The sequence below is a fragment of the Zootoca vivipara genome, chromosome 12 (genome assembly GCF_965207765.1).
Source record: "Zootoca vivipara chromosome 12, rZooViv2.hap1.1, whole genome shotgun sequence".
In the NCBI taxonomy this organism is placed as follows: Eukaryota; Metazoa; Chordata; class Lepidosauria; order Squamata; family Lacertidae; genus Zootoca; species Zootoca vivipara.
In genome coordinates this window covers 37,797,646-37,818,870 of record NC_142595.1, presented here as the reverse complement: position 1 = coordinate 37,818,870, position 21,225 = coordinate 37,797,646, and the positions used below count along the sequence as shown (strand labels likewise).

Genomic DNA, 21,225 nt, shown 5'->3' with positions numbered 1-21,225 from the left:
GTCACGAAGAGTTGGACATGACTAAACGACTAAACAACAACAACATGCAAATGCAACTTGGAAGTGTGTACGTGTGTGTGTGTGTGTGTGTGTGTGTGTGTGTGTGTGTGTGTGTGTGGCCTCGCTGCATTATAAGCCCCTGGTGTGTACATAGCCTCACACACACACCAGTTCTAGGCACATTTACTCACAAATAAGCCCCACTGTGTAATATAGAGCTTTCCACGAGTTAAGTGTGCGTAGGATTTGCTGCTACAGTCTTCCAAGAACTGAATTTAGGTGAATTGCCCATTCAGGGGACCACCCCCAGCCATAAAAGAATATTAGTATTTTATTTTGTTGCAAAACCTTGGGCTCTCAGCGGGTGACACTTGGGGACAATGTTGTAGTGATATAGATCTGTTTGCTGGAGTTCGCCAACAAACTCACAGTACATGCCTTCAGAGCCACAAGGCTTAGAAACTTGGGGATTTATTTAAAAATGAAAGCATTGATTTTTAAGGAACTGGATTCTGCTCCTGTACAACCTTCTACATTTTGGGCTACTGTGGAATCAAGGGCATGGATGCAGCCTTGCTTATTACTAAAGCATATGCAATGAAGCAAAGTATACAAAGGCATGTGCACAAATTTTTAGAAAGATAAAGCAGGTAGCAGCTAACATGCTAGCTATCCGATTAACAGCTAACATGCTATCCGATTAAAATTTTACCAAAAAGCCGCTGGGCTGTGGCGAACTGTTCCTTCAGGCAGGAGCGAACAGACCTGTGCAGCCTGCAACCTTTCCAATTATAGTTGTTTTAACAAGGCATCCCTTCCAAACCGTTTGGCGATCTTGCGTGTCTCTGTTTAGCGCAAACGTATCAGCAATTCTCTGTAACGTTCAGGATGAAGAATATGTACGGAGAGGAAATGAGATGGGGGAGCGAGCGAGCGAGCGACCTGAAGATGGATGCTCTGTGTATGTGTGTCTGTTTGTGTGCAGGGCGAGATATGACAAGCAGAGCCTCTGCGCTCCCTGCTTTACGCACACTGAGCGCTGGCCCTTTAAGAGACCAGCCCTCCTCGCTCTGACAGTTCCAGGGCGATGGCTCTGTTAAAAAGCTCTGAGCAGCTTCATCTCCAATTCATTGTGTGGTGCATCTGCAAAAGAGGCTGCAGGTGAGTTTGGGGCTGGGGGGCTAAGCGAAAGGACCTTCCGGTTGGGAGGAGGAGATGGCAGTGAATTGGGGAGGGGACTTTTGCTGGCAGAGCACTGGGGAGGGGGGGGGGCTCTTGTATTGATCATTTTATGCCTGAAGCACTTTTCAACGTGCAAAAGGCTGCATGTTGCATGTTCCTCCTTTAATTCACAGGACCCTGTGATGGAGGTCACAAAATTTACTGTTCCCATTTTAAAGCACGGGAAACCAACACTTAAAAAAAAAACTCTTGTGGATTAATCTGTGCTCAGGATTTTGCTGTATTTAGAATTTTCTTTGCAGGTCACATTGGCTAGCAACCCTCGGAGTATGATGTGTCTGTTGTCCCCTGCGCCCAGGCATGGTGCCATAGATTGAGTGTTGGTTTTAGGTCAGATAGTCCTGGTTTCAAATGCTCCCGCTCCCACCCCCCACCCCCGATGAAGTGAAATCGGTGACTGTGGGCACATTTTTATCCTCAGCCAAACCCACCTCACAGGATTGTTGTGAGGATAAAATACAAGCACATATATATCATCCTTGGAAGAAGAATGGCATGCAGAGCTGACAAATGCGTAAATGCGACGGGTACAAAAAAATTGCCTTCCCTTTCCTGCTTGGCTTTGTTGCTTGGGTAATCTAAAGAGTTTGGCGCCTTTCAAACCAAATCATGCTCATTGGGGGAGCAAATACAGACTTATCGGGAGCTTATTTCTGACAGGCATGGGATCGGGCTGCATATACCACTCATTTGAAATGTGCAGACATCTCCAGAAAGGGCTGCCTGCACAGGGCTTGTGGAACTGCCTGCCACTCCTGATCTTTCCCAGAATCTGAATGCTGTTTCGGTTGGGGTGTTTGTGGGGCATCAAGTGTGGTTTTGCTGGTTGGGGGAGCTTGCCAGGGCAAGGAGCTAGGGTGCACAACCTTCAATTATGTGTGACTTTGAAACGGTGGCATCAGGGGCCATGGCTAAGATCAGACTTCCTAACTCCAAGGCTGCTATATTGTCTGAGATATAAATACTGGGTTGAGGGGTCTGGCGACTCTCACCAGTGCTTACGGGACTAGGAAATTGACCCTGGGACCATTGTGATTTGATGCCCTCCAACAGTGTACAAGTGAAACTCTTTTTTGTTTTTGGTTTTGCAGGAACCATGAGCCGTAAAGTCGTGAGGTCCAGTAAATTCCGCCATGTCTACGGACAGCCGGTCAAGGCCGACCAGTGTTACGATGACATCCGTGTGTCCCAGATGACGTGGGATGGGAATTTTTGCTCTGTCAACCCCAAATTCCTGGCCATCGTTGTGGAAGCTAGTGGCGGAGGAGCCTTCCTGGTCTTGCCATTGTCCAAGGTATGTGAGCCACTCTCTGGAAAGATGGCCTTTCTAGAATCTCCCGACCCCCATGGACCTCAGCCCTCATCTCCCACCACAATTCAACCCCTTTCAGCCCAGCCACCCCCAACCGACAGCTACATGCATGAATCTTAACTCTGAGGTCTCCCCACCCCACCCCGTGTGTCTTTCCGGGGTGGTACTCTGAAGATGGCGCAGAGGAGGAGGGACGGGGAACTTGTGAAACTGCCGAAACGACAGATCTCTTTCGACAGGTTTTTTGTTTTGCCTTAAATGGCCTGAAGTTTGAACCTGCTGCGGAAATGGGGCCTTGAGAAAGAGGAAGTGGGTTTGGGGCAGGCAGAGAGGGGAAGGAAATCGGGAGAGCGCTTGGTAACTAATGAAGCTCTCTCGGCCTGCTCTGTGCCCCAGTTCCATGCTCCCCCTAACTCGCTCCCCTTTACTGCCACCCCAAAAACCCAGGAGTCCTGGCTCTCACCACTCCCCTCTGCACTACTTCCCAGAAATGGAAGCCAACAAGTGATGGATTAAGCTTTTCTCTAAGCCTCACATGCTTTCCAGTTATTCCAGTGAAACCAATTGCCATTGTTAGATGTCTGGCTTCCGTCTGATCCCCATCCCCTCCTGTTTGGTTGGGGCATTTTCTATCTTTTTGTCACATTTGAGGTCTTGGTAGGTTAATGCTTCTGACAGTGCACCTGTACTTCTCAACGTGTGTGGGTTTGAGTGGTTCAGTCTGGTCACAACACACTCAAGGACCCGTCCTCCAAAACAAAACAAAACACTTCTCCATTTTTTATTTGGCCACTAAGTTGAGGCTCAAAGCTGAGGCTGGGCCTCCTTGCCCCTCCACACTTTCCTCCGCGACGATCTTGTGTTTGCCCCTAGGACACAAGTGTCTCATGACTCCAGCGTGATATGGGAAAGAGGAGCGGATTCACACGCCTGAGAGCGACAAAATGGAGGAGAGGGGAGGAGGGGAAGTACGAGAGGGAAGCCATGTGAGCATTGCTGATCCCAGTGAGGCTGATCCCCTTTCCAGCGGGGCAAATGGCCCTTGACGTTGGCCCATTGTTCCTTATTTGGTTGCTGGGCACCCACCCAGGTTGCGGTTCCAGCCCATTTATTGGGTGGACAGGACAAGCAAATCTCCTGGTGGTCACAAGCAGAAGAAACTCGGTTCCAGCAGAAGAGATAGGGAGGGAGACAGATTGCAGAGCTGGCATTTACAGCGTGCAGAAGGCTCACAGAAGGCCTTTGGGACATATGGCACAAATCCAAGTGTGAATGGCTAACTTAAGCCCAATAAGGCTGATCAAACAACAGAGGCTGGTCCATTAGAGCAAATGGGGCACAGCTCCACCAACTTCTCAGTTTGCCCTCAGCCAATCACCACTTGTCTGCCTTCTTATTGACAGCCAGACTGGGGGTGGAACTGCATGCCATTGGCTCTGACGCCACCTACTGTCAGCTCCCCTGCCGTCTGCCCTGCTAAGCCCAATGGGCACCAAGCAGCACTGTGGTCAAATCTTGGTACAGTGGAATCTCGGTTTACGAACACAATCTGTTCCATGGAAGCGTTCGTAAATGGGAGGCATTCGGTCCCCGAAGACACGCTTTTGCGCATGCGCGAAGCACCGATAGAGCACTTCTGCGCACGCACGCGCTGTGCAGATCGCTTCTGAGCATGCGCGAGCTGCGCAGATCGCTTCGCAGAAGTGATCTGCTCAACCAACACCACGGAACCCAGATGTAAACACTTCCAGGTCCGCAGCATTCGTAAACAGAGGCGTTCATAAACAGAGGTAGTTGTAAACCGAGGTTCCACTGTATTCCCCAAACTGTGGGTCACAGACCGTTGCCCAGGGTTGCAAGATCCTTTTTTAAAAATAAATTTTATGAAGGTTTATAGAGAAAAATACAAAATTTATCCCCCCCCTTAAAACCAAAACATAAAATCTTCTTCCCCCCCTCATAAAACATAAAGGGGGGGAGAAGAAATAGAGAAAGAAATAACGAAAGACAGAGGTTAAAAGAGGAAGATGGGTGGGTTTTTTTGTTGTTTAGTTGTTTAGTCGTGTCCAACTCTTTGTGACCCCATGGACCAGAGCACGCCAGGCACTGCTGTCTTGCACTGCCTCCCGCAGTTTGGTCAGACCCATGTTCGTAGCTTCAAGAACACTGTCCAACCATCTCGTCCTCTGTTGTCCCCTTCTCCTTGTGCCCTCCATCTTTCCCAACATCAGGGTCTTTTCCAGGGAGTCTTCTCTTCTCATGAGGTGGCCAAAGTATTGGAGCCTCAGCTTCAGGATCTGTCCTTCCGGTGAGCATTCAGGGCTGATTTCCTAAAGGCAGCCAGGCCTGCTGTTGTGCCTTTCATAGCAGGCTGATGCCAGGAAGCGGAGGTTTTCACAGCATGGAGATAAACGTGATCACTTGCTACTGTGATTCAGCTTGCGAAGAAGCGGTGCCAAAATTGAATAGATAAAAATAGCCGAGGGTGGCAGTGATATCTGCAGATCAACCTTTCATTCAAGGCGCAGGAGCAGAGGCTGGTTGAAACGTTGACAACTCTGCAATTTTTTTCAGACTGAAAGTGTTGTTGTGTGGTTTTGGGGGGAGGAGAATTGGTGGCAAATGTCTCTCTGTTTGTATGCAAAGGAGCTAAAGAAGGAAGGGAAGTATTGAAGCTGGGTGGGTGGCAAAGAAGTAGAAAAGGAGAACTTGGCAAGGAGGGTTGCAAAAATCCAGCCACCCAGTCATTGGCACTTAGGACAGGGCCTGACAACCGGCAATTTGTCTACTGCCATCGCCTCTTCTCTTAGCTGGCTCCTGGGGCAAAAAGGTTATTTCTTCAGTGCTTGGTCAAAGAGCTCTCCAAGCAGCATGCAGATAAAATTGTACACGAAACACGGCTAAAACCCACAAATCATTTAAAAGCAAATATGCAGCAAGCTATCACCATTAGAAAAACCCCTGAAGATAAAAGCCTTAAAACTTTAAACAAAGATAGGTTTTAAGAGAAACAATCTTGTCGGCTCCTAAGCTTTTTGAAAAGTGATTGCACTCCTGCAAATCAGGGTGGGGCCAGTGTCAGGGGGCACCACTGCTGTGGACCCCCAGACCCCCCTGGCACTCTTCCTTGCGGCTGTTACTCAATCCTCATTTGCCCTCCCCTCCAAGAGTGAGGAACTCCAACTGCATCTTCCACTTGCCTTGCCTGTTTGTTCCACAGCTGGGACTGATGGGAATTGTGGTCCAATATGTCTGGAAGGCACCAGCTTGCGGAAGGCTGTTCCGAGGAACAGGTGTGCCGTTTGTCCCGCAAGGAGAGGGCGAGCGATTGGGTAGCGTGGTGACAATGGCAAGAAGTTGGCCGCGCAAATGGGGGCGACTCTGAAGATCTGTTGGCCAAATCTCACCCCTCAAAATTCTAGAACAGGCACTGCATCATGGCAGAAAAGTAATATGCTTAATCTTCGTACTGTAATATGTTTAATCTCTACAAGCAGGGGATAAGGGAACCTAGGTCCTGCCCCCGACGTTATCGAACTCCAACTCCCATCAGCCCCAGTCAGCATGGCAAGTTGCCAGGGATAATGGGAACTGTAGTCCAGAATTGTCAAGAGGGCCACATAGGGTTCTACATCTCAGCTCTAAAGTCTGAGAAACCCAGATCTGGATTGGAGAGCCACCACCGGAATGAGTTACAGCAGAGTTGGGACCTTACCTGGTATGCACCCCCCCAACTCTGCTTGAAACTTGAACCTGTGCCATCTGCCAACACTGGAAAGCAGTTGAGAACAATTTCTGCCTGCTGTTAAGTCAGGGAAGGCAGCCAAGACCTGCCAGGAAGAAGGGGGAACTAGGCTGGCAAGTCAGCACTGGGGGAACGTTGGAGTCTAGGACTCCTAGTTCTTCTTTGCCGTTATAGATATGCTTGTGTTGCGGCGAGCTCCTTCTGGATTTCCAAACCTTTGCATGGTTTGTGGAATCTCCTACGTGTCTACGGTTAGAGCTGGGGGGGGGGGAGGCAGGTAGTTTGTGTAATGTGGTTTATCGCAGGCCCATAACCAGAGGGGGAGGCCGTGCTTTAGTTTCATTGAGAGGCACTGGAAATAAACACCGTTCATTTGTGGGATTTTAACTGCCTTTTGTGAATTAATCGGTTCTCCAACTTTCCCCCCCCTCTGGGCCATGCTTTCAGTGTCACAACAAAAAAGTTATTAGTAAGAAATACATTCGGAAACAAAATGAAACAACTCCTAGCTGTTGTTGGCACCTGTCCATCTGGAGAAACAATGGAGTGTGCCTCTCAGGGTGAAGTCAAACGGCTGTATTAGCAGCACCAAAGAAGATACTGTTTCTGGTTGTATATCCAAAAAATCATTTTGATGCTATACTCAGTGCCGGATTTACGTATAAGCTAACCAAGCTATGGCTTAGCCCCCCCCCCCAAAAAAAAATGTAAAGGGGAAAAAACCTGGATGTACATTTCAAAAATATGATAAAAATAAAAAATAAAACGGATTACGTAATTCACTTTCCATTACTTTCAATGGGAAAGTTCGCTTCAGTTTATGAACGCTTCAGTTTATGAACAGACTTCCGGAACCAATTACACCCATGCTTCGGGTTAAGTATGCTTCAGGTTGAGTACTCCACGGACCCGTCTGGAACGGATTAATCCACTTTCCATTACTTTCAATGGGAAAGTTCGCTTCAGTTTATGAACGCTTCAGTTTAAATACTCTGCGGACCGTCTGGAACAGATTAATCCACTTTCCATTAGTTTCAATGGGAAAGTTCGCTTCAGTTTATGAACGCTTCAGTTTATTAACAGATTTCCGGAACCAATTGTGTTCATAAACCGAGGTACCACTGTAGGTCCATAAATTACCATATAGCATATATTCAATACAAAAACAGTGACATTTTGTTGTTGACAAAGGACAGCTGGACATATAAAGGGCCCCATTACCTTCAGTAGCTTAGGGCCTCATCAATATACTATATTACTGAATTGTTTAAATGTTTATTTGATTGTCCTTGAATATTCCTTGCCATCCACTCCTGCGTGGAGTACCACACCCTTTGAGAACTACTGACCTGGGACAACCCCCAAAATCTGGATGTCTGCAAAAGTTCAGGGTTGTTTTTATTATTTATGTAATCATAAGAAAAGGACCCTTCTGTTGTAAATGAGTCTTTTATGTCTCAATCTCTTTGTCAGCCACTTTCTCTACTGGGGCCAGCTGCCAAACTCTATTAAGTCAATTAGATATGGGTGCCCCTTTCAGGTTTTTCCCCAGGCTTATCACAAGTCTAGCTGCTAGCAATAAGTAAGAGATTTAAATGAAGTATTGGCTTTTTGACCCTGAAATATATCCAGTCAAACTCACTTGGCCCTCTCTCCCCTCCTCCTTTTTGCAGACTGGCCGCCTGGATAAGGCGGCCCCGGTGGTCTCGGGGCACACAGCCCCCGTACTGGATGTGGAGTGGTGCCCCCACAATGACCACATCATTGCCAGTGGATCTGAGGACTGCAGCGTTATGGTGAGTGGGAGCAGCGAGGCTCCTTTGCCAAGAGCAGGGTAGAAGGAGACAAGTGGGTGGGGCTTAGAGGGAGATGTTCGGGGAGGAGCTTAGGATGCTTCCAGACAGGGGATGAGGGTTTTTTTTTTTACCCTCCCCTTTGTCACTCCACCCCTCCCCTGCACTCAGGAAGCTGGGGAGAAAAGGCATGGGATGGGTAGGCAGATACAAAGGGAATAGGGTGGAACACATAGAATGATAGAATCACAGAAGGGACCTTGAGGACCATATTGTCTGCCCCCTGAAATGCAGGAAGATGCAGCTGTACCTTACGGGGATTGAGCCTGCAACCTTGGCGTTACCAGCACCACACCATAGCCAACTATATGGACGCGGGTGGCGCTGTGGTCTAAACCACTGAGCCTCTTGGGCTTGCTGATCAGAAGGTTGGCAGTTCAAATCCCCACAACGGGGTGAGCTCCCATTGCTTGGTCCCAGCTCCTGCCAACCTAGCAGTTCGAAAGCATACCCAGTACAAGCAGATAAATAGGTACCGCTGCGGCGGGAAGGTAAATGGCGTTTTCATGCGCTCTGGTTTCCGTCACGGTGTTCCATTGCGCCAGAAGCAGTTTAGTCATGCTGGCCACATGACCTGGAAAGCTGTCTGTGGGCAAACGCTGGCTCCCTCGGCCTGAACTGAGATGAGCACCGCAACCCCAGAGTCGTCTGCGACTGGACTTAACTGTCGGGGTCCTTTACCTTATCCATGAAAGGGTTCCAAAAGTCAAGGGGGTGGGTCTTCAAGGGGGAGATAAAGTGTTGTCTTCAACTAACTTTTATTCATAGTAAAAGGTGAAGGGACCCCTGACCATTAGGTCTAGTCGTGACCGACTCTGGGGTTGCGGCGCTCATCTCGCATTATTGGCCGAGGGAGCCGGCGTACAGCTTCCAGGTCATGTGGCCAGCATGACAAAGCCGCTTCTGGCAAACCGGAGCAGCACACGGAAACGCCGTTTACCTTCCCGCTGTAGCGGTTCCTATTTATCTACTTGCATTTTGACGTGCTTTCGAACTGCTAGGTTGGCAGGAGCTGGGACCGAGCAACGGGAGCTCACCCCGTCACAGGGATTCGAACCGCCGACCTTCTGATCAGCAAGCCCTAGGCTCTGTGGTTTAACCCACAGCGCCACCTGTGTCATAGTAGACCCATTGAAATGTATGGATCTGTCAATGGCCAGAATCAAGTTAGATCCATTGATTTCAGCGGCTGTTCCCCGAGTGAAAGTTGACCCAAAGGTAACCCAAAGGTCACCTAGAAAAGAATTCATCTGGCAGGTGAGAAGGGCTGTCCCCCTTGTTAGGATTTATTCCCACCCCCTGCAAGCCCAGATAAATAGCAATGGCACAGTGCAATAATTCAAGGGGTGTGCCTTAAAAGCTTCTCTGACACCCCAGGGGGTGTTTCTCACCCAGATCACACACACTGGCAAACATATAGCCCCCAACAGGCCATTTCCTGGTTTGCTTATGGGTCTGGCTGCCCCTGCAGATGGGCAAAAGTGGAGGGGATACAGGTATGGGCTAGGCATGGCTGGGAGCGACGGAGGGGGGTGCCTCTTGCTCCCAATGTCCTCCATTCTCTTTGGTGGCTTGCTTTCAGGTCTGGGCAGTGCCTGAAACCGGCCTCGTGAGGTCCTTGAGCGATCCTCTGGTGACCCTCGAAGGCCACTCCAAGCGGGTGGGGATTGTTGCGTGGCACCCGACGGCGCAGAACCTCCTGCTGAGCGCAGGTAATGAGCAGCAGGTGCGCGGGCTCACGGAGGCGGCGTGGCTGGGGTGCAACCCTCTCTCCCTTCCATTGCCGGTCCTTTGTTATCGATGGCCTTGCTGTCTTTTGCAGGCTGTGACAATGCAGTGACGGTCTGGGACGTGGGGGTCGGGCAGGCGGCCCTCTCCATGGACGAGATGCACCCAGATGCCATTTACAGCGCGGCCTGGAACCAGGACGGGTCGCTGCTGTGCACGGCCTGCCGGGACAAACGCGTCCGGGTGTTCGACCCGCGAGCGGGAGGCGCCGTTGCCAACGTAAGTACGAGCTGGGGAAGTCTGTGTCCTGCAGTAGCAGGAGGGGCAAATCTAGATCAATATACAAGACCAAGTGAATAATTCCCTAACTAAAACAAGCTAAAGGTCCCTCTGGCCCAGCATTTGATCTGCCAACAGCAGAATCTCACAAGGCAGGGCCAGATGAAGTTAGCTGCCCCCTGTTGCTTGATCTGGGAATCAGAGGTCCCACAGCTTATATCAGGCTTCCTCACGCTCGGCCCTCCTCCAGATGTTTTTGGCCTGCAACTCCCATGATCCTTAGCTAGCAGGACCAGTGGTCAGGGATGATGTTAATTGTAGCCTCAAAACATCTGGAGGGCCAAGTTTGAGGAAGCCTGGTTTATATGCAGACTTCCTTCTTAACTCCCACACAGAATTTTTTTTTTTGTTCTTACAGCTTTTTATTGAATTTTCCAAAAAAGAAGTGATAACAAAGCCAAAACAAGCTAAAGAATAATACTGTATTGGCCCAAATATAAGCCACTCCCTTAAAATTCCGCAGTACTCACACCCGTTCCATTTTACCCTATGTCTGTTTCAGCAGTGATATCGTAACAGCCAATTTTTGTAAGGTGCCGAATTTAAGCCACACTTAAATTCTTTTCGTGGTCAGAATTGGGGGGGGGGAGTGAGGCTTATATTCAGGCCAATACGGTAAATCAATACCGGTACTAGTCCAACCCCATGCAAAATCATATAAAATACTTACAGTGATCTTGATTTTCTGACAGTGCCACTCCAACCCATGCATAAGAGGGAGGTAGCAGTGGGGGGGGGACCCAATGTTTGCAGAAGTACAAAAAACACACAACACTTTAGGGGAATACATCAGAAAGACTCCCCCTTCCCAGGTAGTGTAATTAGGACTGAGCATGCTCAGTGGGCACGGAATGCTGACTGGGACAACCCGGGATGGGATGGGATGGAGGGTCTAGAAGCCAGTGGCAACATCTTCTCAAAGGCTCCACTTTGTCAAAGCTTATTGGCCACCTATAGAAACATCACCCATGACTCTGCCTCATGCTTTAAGGGGGGGGGGCATCTCGGATTGCAGCCGTTGCAACGTCTTCAATGGCCGTAAGTTGATTAAGCAGGGAGAGATGCTTCATTGGGTATCTGGTGGCAACCCATTTAACTAGAGAGCTCTGAATTTGTAAAGCTGTGAGCAAGGGACGACCATCGGGCATGGCAGGGAGGAAATGAGGCATCCCCTGTCTCCCTAGAGAGTGGCACTTTATAGGTGTGGGCGGAGCCTACCTGGAATAAAGGTAAAGGGTAAAGGGACCCCTGACCATTAGGTCCAGTCGCAGATGACTTACTGGCCAAGGGAGCCGACATTTGTCCGCAGACAGTTTTTCTGGGTCATGTGGGCAGCATGACAAAGCCGCTTCTGGCGAACCAGAGCAGCACACGGAAACGCCGTTTACCTTCCCGCTGGAGCGGTACCTATTTATCTACTTGCACTTTGACGTGCTTTCGAACTGCTAGGTTGGCAGGAGCTGGGACCGAGCAACGGGAGATCACCCCATCGTGGGGATTCGAACCGCCGACCTTCTGATCGGCAAGCCCTAGGCTCTGTGGTTTAACCCACAGCGCCACCAGCATCCCCTACCTGGAATAGGTGTGGCTAAAGTGTTGGCTTTATCTGATGCTTCCTCGCGTCTCTTCTTCCCACCAACAGGAGCTGCCCCGCCCACACGAGGGCTCACGTCCTGTCCGGGCTATTACTGTGAATGACGGAAAGCTCTTTACAACGGGCTTCAGCCGCATGAGTGAGCGTCAGGTGGCGCTGTGGGACCTGGTGAGAAGAAAGGAGGGTTGTCCTCTCCGATTGTCAGGATGTGTATCTTTTGTTGCCATAAAGGAGAAGGGGAAACCCACCCCTACTTCAAGGGAGGCTTGCTAATAAAAGGATATACCTATATTATTGGGGCATTACACCGTCACCTGAGCCCTCCTCCTCTACATAATTAAACAAAGAAAACCTTTTAAAAGACAAGTACAGTAGTACACGTTTCAGATTCCAAAAGAGCAGTGGGCATGTTGGTTTGTTGCAGTGAAAACGACGAGGTGTCTTGTGGCACCTCAAAGGCCACTAACGGCCTTTAAGCTTTTGTTGACTGCAGTCCCCACAGATGCAGCAGCAAATTAGCAGTCAGATACACACACACACACACACACACACACACACACACACACACACGATTTGGGGAATTGTGTGCATTATCACATGTACTCTAGTTAGTGCTCATTAGTTTCTTTTGAACAAGATTGTTGAATAATGTAGCATTTATTTTGCACTTTTGCTTGCTTATAAAGCATGTGGTTCCCTTTAATTTTGTCAGCAGTTCTGACAAAAATCTCTGTAAAATAGACCAGCTGTTATGCCCACATTACAGACTGAATGTTGGTACTGAGGCTGCTGACCTAAAACCGCCTTTTTCTGCTGGAAATGTCTCCTAATTGAGAGTTCAGTCTCTTCAGGGCTATTTTTCTGGAAAAAGAGGTGCCAGAATTCACCATGAATGCTTATTATCTTATAATGGCCATGGCACCCAACTGAGAGATGTTGGAATCGAGTTCTAGCTGGAAAAAAGCCCTGAGTCTCTTGTTACAGGTCTCTTGGCTACTGTACTATGAGCTTGCAACCATGGGTCATCTCCAATCTAGTCGTCCTCAGTGTAGACCTACTGATTACTGAAGTTAATACATGTGGCTAATTTACGCTCCTTAATCTCAGTGAGTAGAGAAGGTGTCAGCAAACATTTTCAGCCGGGGGCCAGTCCACTGTCCCTCAGACCTTGGGGGTGGGGGATGGCGGACTATATTTTGCGGGGGGGAAATGAACGAATTACTATGCCCCACAAATAACCCAGAGATGCATTTTAAATAAAAGGGCACACTCTACTCATGTAAAAACACACTGATTCCCGGACCATCCGCGGGCCAGATTCAGAAGGCGATTGGGCTGAATCCGGCCCCCGGGCCTTAGTTTGCCTACCCCTGGAGTGGAGCCTTGCTGGATAAAACCCCATGTTTTGTGGTTCGAGAACCCCTTCATCCAGCGATGGGGATACCTACCACATGGGAATACAGGTATATACTTCTCTTGCAGAAGCAGATTTGCCTTCAACTTGGGTTTTCTAGTCCTCAAGCCTCTCTTCCTCCTTGGACTCTTGGTCCCATCCACTTAAATTTAACTTGCTATCTCACGTTTACTCTGCAGAGGAAACCTGAGGAGCCCTTAACCCTCCAGGAGCTAGACACAAGCAGTGGAGTCCTTCTGCCTTACTATGATCCAGACACCAACGTGGTTTACCTGACCGGCAAGGTGAGCCCTGGATGGATGGGGCTGTCGGTGTTTAGAAGCAGAACTCCGGAGGAGGGAGCTGTTCACGATTTCTGTGATGCTAATTGAGGGGGTTGTGGTGATCTGCTAGAGGGAAGAGAGCAGGGGGGGAGCTTGAAACCAACATTTCAAGAGAGGACGAGGGGAACAGAAACTTCTTCTAAAGAGAGGGCAGAATTTCGCATCCTTCACTGGAATTGTTAGAAAGGGCGTCTCAGCTCACAGGGAGGAAGAGGGGGGTTTACAGTTGGGAAAGCTCTGGAATGCCGAGGATGAATCAAACCCTTGTATTTACCTGCGTTGTTGCAGGGAGACAGCAGCATCCGTTACTTTGAGCTCACGGGAGAGGCGCCCTTTGTGCACTACTTATCCATGTTCGCCTCCAAGGAGTCGCAGCGAGGAGGAGGCTGGATGCCCAAGCGAGGCTTGGATGTCAGCAAGTGCGAGATTGCCAGGTATTTTGTGGATGCGTTCGTGTTTCTTCCTCTTCCCACCCCGCACCCAAAGGAGGGCCTTTCCTCCTGCCTCTTTTTATCCTCCCAACAACCCTACCAGGTAAACTTAGCTGCCCCGTTGCCTTCTATTTGTTGATGGACTGCAACTCCCATCATCCCTGATCATCGGCCATGCTGACTTGGGGCTGATGGGAGCTGCAGTCCAACAACATCCACAGGGACACAGGTTATCCATTCCTGGGTTAAGAAATAGTAACTGGCCCAGTGAGCTTCATAGTTGGGTGAGGATTTGAATCCCCATTTTGCTAGTCCTGGTCTGAAACACCGATCCACCGTCCCTACAGATGTTTTGGACTACAACTCCCATCAGCCCAGCTGATGTTGTGTCAATGCTTCATAGAATCATAGAATCATAGAGTTGGAAGAGACCACAAGGGCCATCCAGTCCAACCCCCTGCCAAGCAGGAAACACCATCAAAGCATTATTGACATATGGCTGTCAAGCCTCTGCTTAAAGACCTCCAAAGGAGGAGACTCCACCACACTTCTTGGCAGCAAAGTCCACTGTCGAATTTGCTTCTCTAACCACTGCACCACCCTGCCTCCTTGATCAAGGCAAAAACAAAACACCTTGGATTATTGGGCTTTAGTTTAAGCAGGCATCCCCAAACTGTGGCCCTCCAGATGTTTTGGCCTACAATCCCATGATCCCTAGCTAACAGGACCAGTGGTCGGGGAAGATGGGAATTGTAGTCCAAAACATCTGGAGGGCTGAAGTTTGGGGATGCCTGGTTTAGGGGCACTCATCTCCCTCCCCTCCAAGGCTCATCCTTACCAGAAGTGTTTCTTGCCTCTCCCAGGTTTTACAAGCTCCACGAGAGGAAATGTGAACCCATTGCAATGACTGTGCCTCGGAAGGTAAGCGGAGATTCTTGGGTTCTGTAAATCGTGGAGGATGGGGAGATCCACAGTGTGTCTTTGCAGAAACTCAACTTCTGTTCAAAGGCAAAATTTGCATTTATTGCTCCACCCACTTTTGTCTCTGGTCCCTCCCACCTCTAGCATGTGGCTCCTCAAAGGCTTCCCAGAGGGGAATGTGGCCCCTAAATAATTCTCTAGCCTTGTTCTATGTAATTGAGGCATCCATTTCACCCCATTGACATACAGGTGAAACTTTGAAAATTAGAATATCGTCGAAAAGTGCATTTATTTCAGTAACGCAACTTAAAAGGTGAAACCAATATATGAGATAGATGCAGGACATGCAAAGCAAGATATGTCAAACCTTTATTTGTTGTAATTGTAATTATTTGTCGTTAGGCGAGTCAATTATAAATGGAATGTAATCAATTAAATGTAATAGCGATGTTTATTTTTGTATTATTGTAACTATTTGTTTTATTACTGTGGAATTTCCAAAAGAAAGCATTTGCCAAATTAAAAGGAAAATAAAAAATAATAAGTTGCATTACTGAAATAAATGCACTTTTCGACGATATTCTAATTTTATGAGTTTCACCTGTATGAGTTTGGATTTGTTCTTCTGAACTTTTCATAAACCACTTTTGGGTTTTTCTTTTCTTTTCTTTCAAGCGGTATGTAAATGCCATGAAATAAATAAAAATAAATGAAGTTTGGAGGGACTCTTTCAGGAATTTCTGGACAGAAGGGTGGACAGAGAGGCCCAGGAGGAGTCCCCCTGAGGGAGAGGAACGGCTGCTCTCTCTTCCCATTAACAGAGTGGGAGGTCCCTTTTAGATCGATCTGCCCCTTCTGTTCAGCCTGTGTCTTTGTGTCCCTTCTCTGCAGTCAGACTTGTTCCAAGAGGACCTGTATCCTGACACAGCTGGCCCAGATGCTGCCCTGACCTCCCAAGAGTGGCTGTCGGGGAAGAACGCCAGCCCCATTCTCATCTCCCTCAAGGACGGCTACACGCCCCAGAAGACTAGAGAGTTCAAGGTCAACCAGACCCTCCTTCAAGGGCCCAGAAGAAGCCAACATTCCCACGAAGGGACAGCGCCAGGGGTAAGAAGGGGAAAGAGCCCAAGATCTAGATTATGGGCCACCCCCAGAGCAGAGCCAGTGGGTCTGGGCCCGAGGGGCATCAGAATAAGGGACAGAGCTGGAAGAACCAGTTGCTGTGGGTCAGAATTGAAGCTTGTGTTGTGTTTCCCCACAGAGTCCAGCTCTGGAGCAGCTCTCGGAGGACCTGAAGCGGCTTCAAGCCACGGTCTCAGAACAGGAACGGCGCATCTCAGAGCTGGAGCAGATTGTGAAGAAATAGCACCTGCCCTTCCACTGCCACCCAACCAATAGCTGTTCTCCATCGGTCATACTGGACTTTGTTTCATTGGTCTTTTTTAAAACCTTCAGTTTTTTAATGGGTGGATCCTCAGGGCATTATTAAACACCACCCACCCCCAAACTCAGGGCAGAAAGTCAGCCTGCCAGCTCCAAATGGGCTTTGCTTTTGGCTAGCCAGGTTCCACCTGCTGCCTTGATTCTGCCTGGGCAGCACTAAGCTCACCCTCTTGCCAAGTTCTTGCACGCCAGTCACCTCTCTGCCCCCACGACCTGCCGACGCCCTTCTCCGCGTTGCCTCCCAGCTCCCAGATTAGATGCATGGCACCATGTTGCTGCCTCCTCTGAGAAAACCCACCTTCAGGATTTTTGTAGAAGTACTGTAGGACCATCTTCCTGCTTCTTGAGGGCAGTGGTTTTGCCCCACGTTTTAACCAGGGCTGCAATGTTTCACTGACAGTCAGTTGAACATTTTGGGTAACTTAGGCCGGGGTTCATCTCTATTGGCCAGCAACTCACAGGGGGTGGGGAGAGTAAGTACTTCTTTTTAAAAAGCAGGTAGAAAGGGCTCTCTTAGACAAAACATTCCCTCCTGTGTGTGAGAAGGGAAATATCTTTTTAAGATGTATGCTGCAACAACCGCAAGTGTGCATTACCTAATAAAGTACGCTTGTTTCTTTAGAAGTATTGTCATATGCAAGTTTATATGAACTCACAACGATCAATCAAGTTTTCTTATATTGTGTGGCAGTACTAGTAGGGGTTGCCTAGTACTTATTTTTAACCTCTTCTTAAACATCACGGACGGAGACCTCCTCCAGAAAGGTGGGCTAGAAATTAATAATACCAAGTGGCCTGACCTCCCTGTCCCCTCAATCCAGAATGCAATCAGATAATACAAGCTCAACTTTTAAGTACCTAGAGGACAGCAAACACAATCAAAACCCTACCATTCCCATTTTTCGTCATAGCCAGTCACACCAAGCCGTATTTCTACGGTTGTTTTGTTTCACCACTAGAGGGCGGCATAAGAGGGGTTCCCAAACAGCAGTCCTCCATGGACCGCTAGCACAACACATTACAATTGCTACAGGAGCCTCAGCAATTTTCAAGTGGCCGGGAAAGTTTGGGAACCACTGCTTTACACCCAGATGCCATCCTCTCTCTGTCTCCCTAGCTCAGTCAGTAGAGCATGAGACTCTTAATCTCAGAGTTGTGAGTTTGAGCCCCACATTGAGCAAAAGATTCCTGCATTGCAGGGGTTTGGACTAGATGTCCCTTCTATCTCCTGGGACTTTATAATCTTACTCTATATTTGCAAAAACAATCCCACCTCATTTACTGCTCCTTTAAGGGCCAAGACTTCTTTTTACAATCAATGGCAGGTGGGTGGGAGAGAAAGAGAAGAGGTTTCTCTCAAGCAATGATCTCCTACCAACAAAAACAAAGTGTTAGTTTGCACACTTACTAAAAAAATGTAGCTGGAACCTTTTCACCTATAGATAAAGGGGGGAAATTACGTAGTGCCCCATTCCCTTTGCCCCCCCCCCAAAAAAATCTGAAACACGCAGGATAGGAAGGTATTGTCAAAGCAGGAGTGGAAAACCTATGAGCCTTCAGGTTGCTGAACTCCATCTCCCATCAGCTCCTGCCAGAATGCCCAATGGCCAAGGATGATGGGATTTGTAATCCAGCCACACCTGGAGAGCCAAGGTTGCCTATGCCTGGTTTAGAGAATTTGGCTTCAGAGATGCTCAGAGCAGAGTTCAACAGGTAGGAATGCTTAATATAACACACAAGGAAACTGGTTTTACATTTTATTTTCTGCTACATGCTCCTCCAAGTCCTCCTAGTATTCCCACTGGAGATACCTGGGTGGGTCCCATGCCTGCATATGTTTGCTCCACAGCTGCCTCTCCCATTCCCTTGGGGGTTTGTTTTGGTCTCTGGGCTGCTGCTGCCTTCTTTTCCAGGGCAGAGGAGCTCCTCTCTCACTTAGCTTCTTGTTCTTTCGCCCACTGTTCTGGCGTTAGCGTTCTCTGCTCAAAGGCGTGAATGTGCTTCAACTCCTCCACTAATACTTCATTGACCAGCCTAGGGAAGGTAGGGAGAGGAGATGGAAATGGGCAAAAGTCCAAGGGCATTCTTGCTTCTAGACTGCATCTTAGTCAGTAACGTAAGTTTTTAAAGTATCACTCTGGCCATTTTTAGCTACCAGCAACAACTTCTAACGCACACAATCAAACAGATTAATTCAAGAAGTCAATGGTGTGGTGCGGAAACTGTTTCACCACTCTTCTCTGTGAAATTTTTTGACATTTCCAAAAATGAACGGCTGCAGATGTGATTAGTAACGTGGGGAATGGGTACAATACTAGTCAAATTGGTTGGCCTCAAAGTCGTAATTAACTTTTTCATACCACTATACAATGAAACATCTGTATCTAATATGCAGCACTTTGGGCTGTTAGTATGTTAGTTTTCAGTGCCTTCATTTCCCCCACCCCTAAAATTTAAACAATGTAAGGGAAGTCTATGCTATTGAATTGTTATGTCTGAACATTTACAAGTACTCCAATAAATAAAATTTCCAAGTAAAGCTTTCAGTCTGTTTGAATAAAACATTCAAGCAACATTGTGGGGGGATCAATAATGCAAACAATCATTTAAGTGCTTTTGGAAGAAAGACAATTATACCGCATGTAAGCCTAACATGACATGCATATTTAGTTTTGTTTATTAAATACAAGTCAAATAGCCAACTCCAGATAAGAGCCCCCTCTATTTAAGGCATTTTACTGATTCCAAGTTTTCCAGAAAATAATCACTGCCTGTTTTTATGGACAAAGTTTGTAAAACATTTCCCAAGTCTATTTGGTTTAACGTAATTAAACCTTAGGCAGCTTTGATTTAGCCACTTTGATCACATTAATGAAAAATCAGAACATCAATTAAATAAATTCCAAGGATATGGAAAATGTTGGTGAGTGTGTTTTTGAGATGTACATATTTCATTGTGAACGCAATGGAATTTTGTTAAAGTGCTAAGTGATGTAGGCAGGGGTGTAATGAGCCTGGTGTAAGAGCTAAGAGTGTTGGACTAGGACAGTGATGGCCAAACCTGGCCTTCCAGCTGTTTTGGGACTACAATTCCCATCTTCCTGACCAATGGTTCTGTTAGCTAGGGATGATGGGAGTTGTAGTCCAAAAACAGCTGGAGGGCCAAGTTTGGACTAGGATAAGACATCAGCTGTGCCATGAAGCTCATGGAATGACCTTGGGCCAGTCACTCTCAACCTAACATGGTTGTTGTGAATATAAAATCAGGCAGGGGGCATGCGATCCACCTTGAGCTCCCTGTAGCAAAGGTGGGATAGAAATATAAGTAAATGCAAGAACAAAACAATCATGGAAGGGATACTAATATAATAATAATAATTTATTATTTATACCCCGCCCACCTGGCCGGGTCTCCCCGGAATGGCACATGAAGCTGTAGCACTGACAAAAGCAGGTGAGAGATACAAGGAATACTTTATTTGGGAGTCTTTTGACTCAAGATTCTGAATCTTTGAAGAGACACTGCCAACCAGTGAGAGGAGAAGAGAGCTAGCTATGCTAACTCACCCCCTCCCTACTTACCGATGCCGCTGCAGCAGGGCTTTTCCTCGGAATCGTGGGGAAACTACTAGGACTTTGAAGCTTGTGGCACAGCGTCCGGGGGTTGTGTCTTCCACCTCCTTGTGTAAATGGGATGAGGAAAAGGTTGATTATACACAGTTTAGAAGAGGAGTCAACGCAGGCCACCCACCCCCCTGCAAATTCATTTCAGGGTAAGATACCTGCGTGTCGTGAAAATACAAAGCAAGCAAGTCAAGCCAAGTACCAAGGTGTGTGCATGATGCGCACCAAGGCGTACAACAGAAACAGTGACGGTCCACTCCCTACTAAGAAGGGTACACCCACTTCTCTTAATCTTAGTACAGAAACACTCAAGGCTGCTCAAGACTGCAATCCTAGGTACACTTATAGAAAGCAAATCCCAGCAAGCTCAGTGGAAAACATTTAGGATTAGCAGACACGCTTATGACAATGCTAAAAGGCATCCCACAGGTCCTAGAATATAGGTGAGAGTCGTTCTGGTTTGATCTCATTTTAGACGAAATTTAATATCTATCAGATGCATTACTTATCTCTTTCCTTGCACTCCTCAGTTGAAATCCCAATATTTTAATTGCCAAGATTTGCAGCTGACACTTAACTAGGGTGAGGCTATATTTCTGTGCACACTTTCCTCGGAGTAAGCTCACTAAACACAGCAGCCCTTCCTTCCGAGCAAACCCGGACCAGGCTGGAGCTGGGAGAGAATAAAGAGCGTCCAGTAGCCACGCAGGGAAAAGAGACAGAATGGCTCTACAAACAAAGGAGGCGGCTGGTTCTTTTTCAGAGAAAGAGGGGCGGGTCAAAGGTCCTTGGGGGGGCTACCCGCTTACCACATGCTCGGCCTCGAGCCCCTGGAGCAGCCGCTCCCGCAAGGCCTCACAGCTGAGAGCGCCAGACGCCTCCATGCTGCCCAGGGAAGCGCCCGAGATGAAAGAGAACCACCAAACGCCCCACTTCTGCCTATGGCATACGTCACATCCGCCCCTGGTCTCATTTAACCAATCACATCGTCCAAAAGTCGTGCGTGCCTGCATCACTTCCGCGTAATTTATCATATCATAGAGAAAGAATAAATTAGAGCTGCCCCACCGCCGCAGTCTTTGGGGGGGGCAAATTGAATTAACTTTCGCTTCTAAATTTGAATGCAAAGTATATATCGATATTATTATCATTATCGTTATTATTACTTTGCCAAAGAGAAGAAATAAGGAATAGAGTGACATTACCCTGAGCCTATCGCAGGCTCAGGGTAATGCAAGCCTATGCCTGTGACTCAG

The 21,225-nt window shown here is 48.0% G+C and overlaps 2 protein-coding genes across 2 annotated transcripts; one reads left to right on the top strand and one right to left on the bottom strand.

The window, feature by feature from the left end:
• Nucleotides 1–922: 922 nt before the first annotated feature.
• CORO1A (coronin 1A) lies at nt 923–18,884 on the top strand. The gene is made up of 11 exons (XM_035135016.3): nt 923–1,161; nt 2,334–2,536; nt 7,973–8,095; nt 9,735–9,864; nt 9,975–10,159; nt 11,862–11,981; nt 13,407–13,511; nt 13,839–13,984; nt 14,845–14,902; nt 15,794–16,009; nt 16,164–18,884. Exons 2-11 carry the CDS (start codon nt 2,339–2,341, stop codon nt 16,266–16,268), a joined length of 1,386 nt encoding a protein of 461 aa, XP_034990907.3. The 5' UTR covers nt 923–1,161; nt 2,334–2,338; the 3' UTR covers nt 16,269–18,884.
• BOLA2B (bolA family member 2B) lies at nt 18,090–20,869 on the bottom strand. The gene is made up of 3 exons (XM_035135020.3): nt 20,779–20,869; nt 19,928–20,025; nt 18,090–18,379 (listed from the first exon to the last, which is right to left on the bottom strand). Exons 1-3 carry the CDS (start codon nt 20,851–20,853, stop codon nt 18,277–18,279), a joined length of 276 nt encoding a protein of 91 aa, XP_034990911.1. The 5' UTR covers nt 20,854–20,869; the 3' UTR covers nt 18,090–18,276.
• Nucleotides 20,870–21,225: the final 356 nt, after the last annotated feature.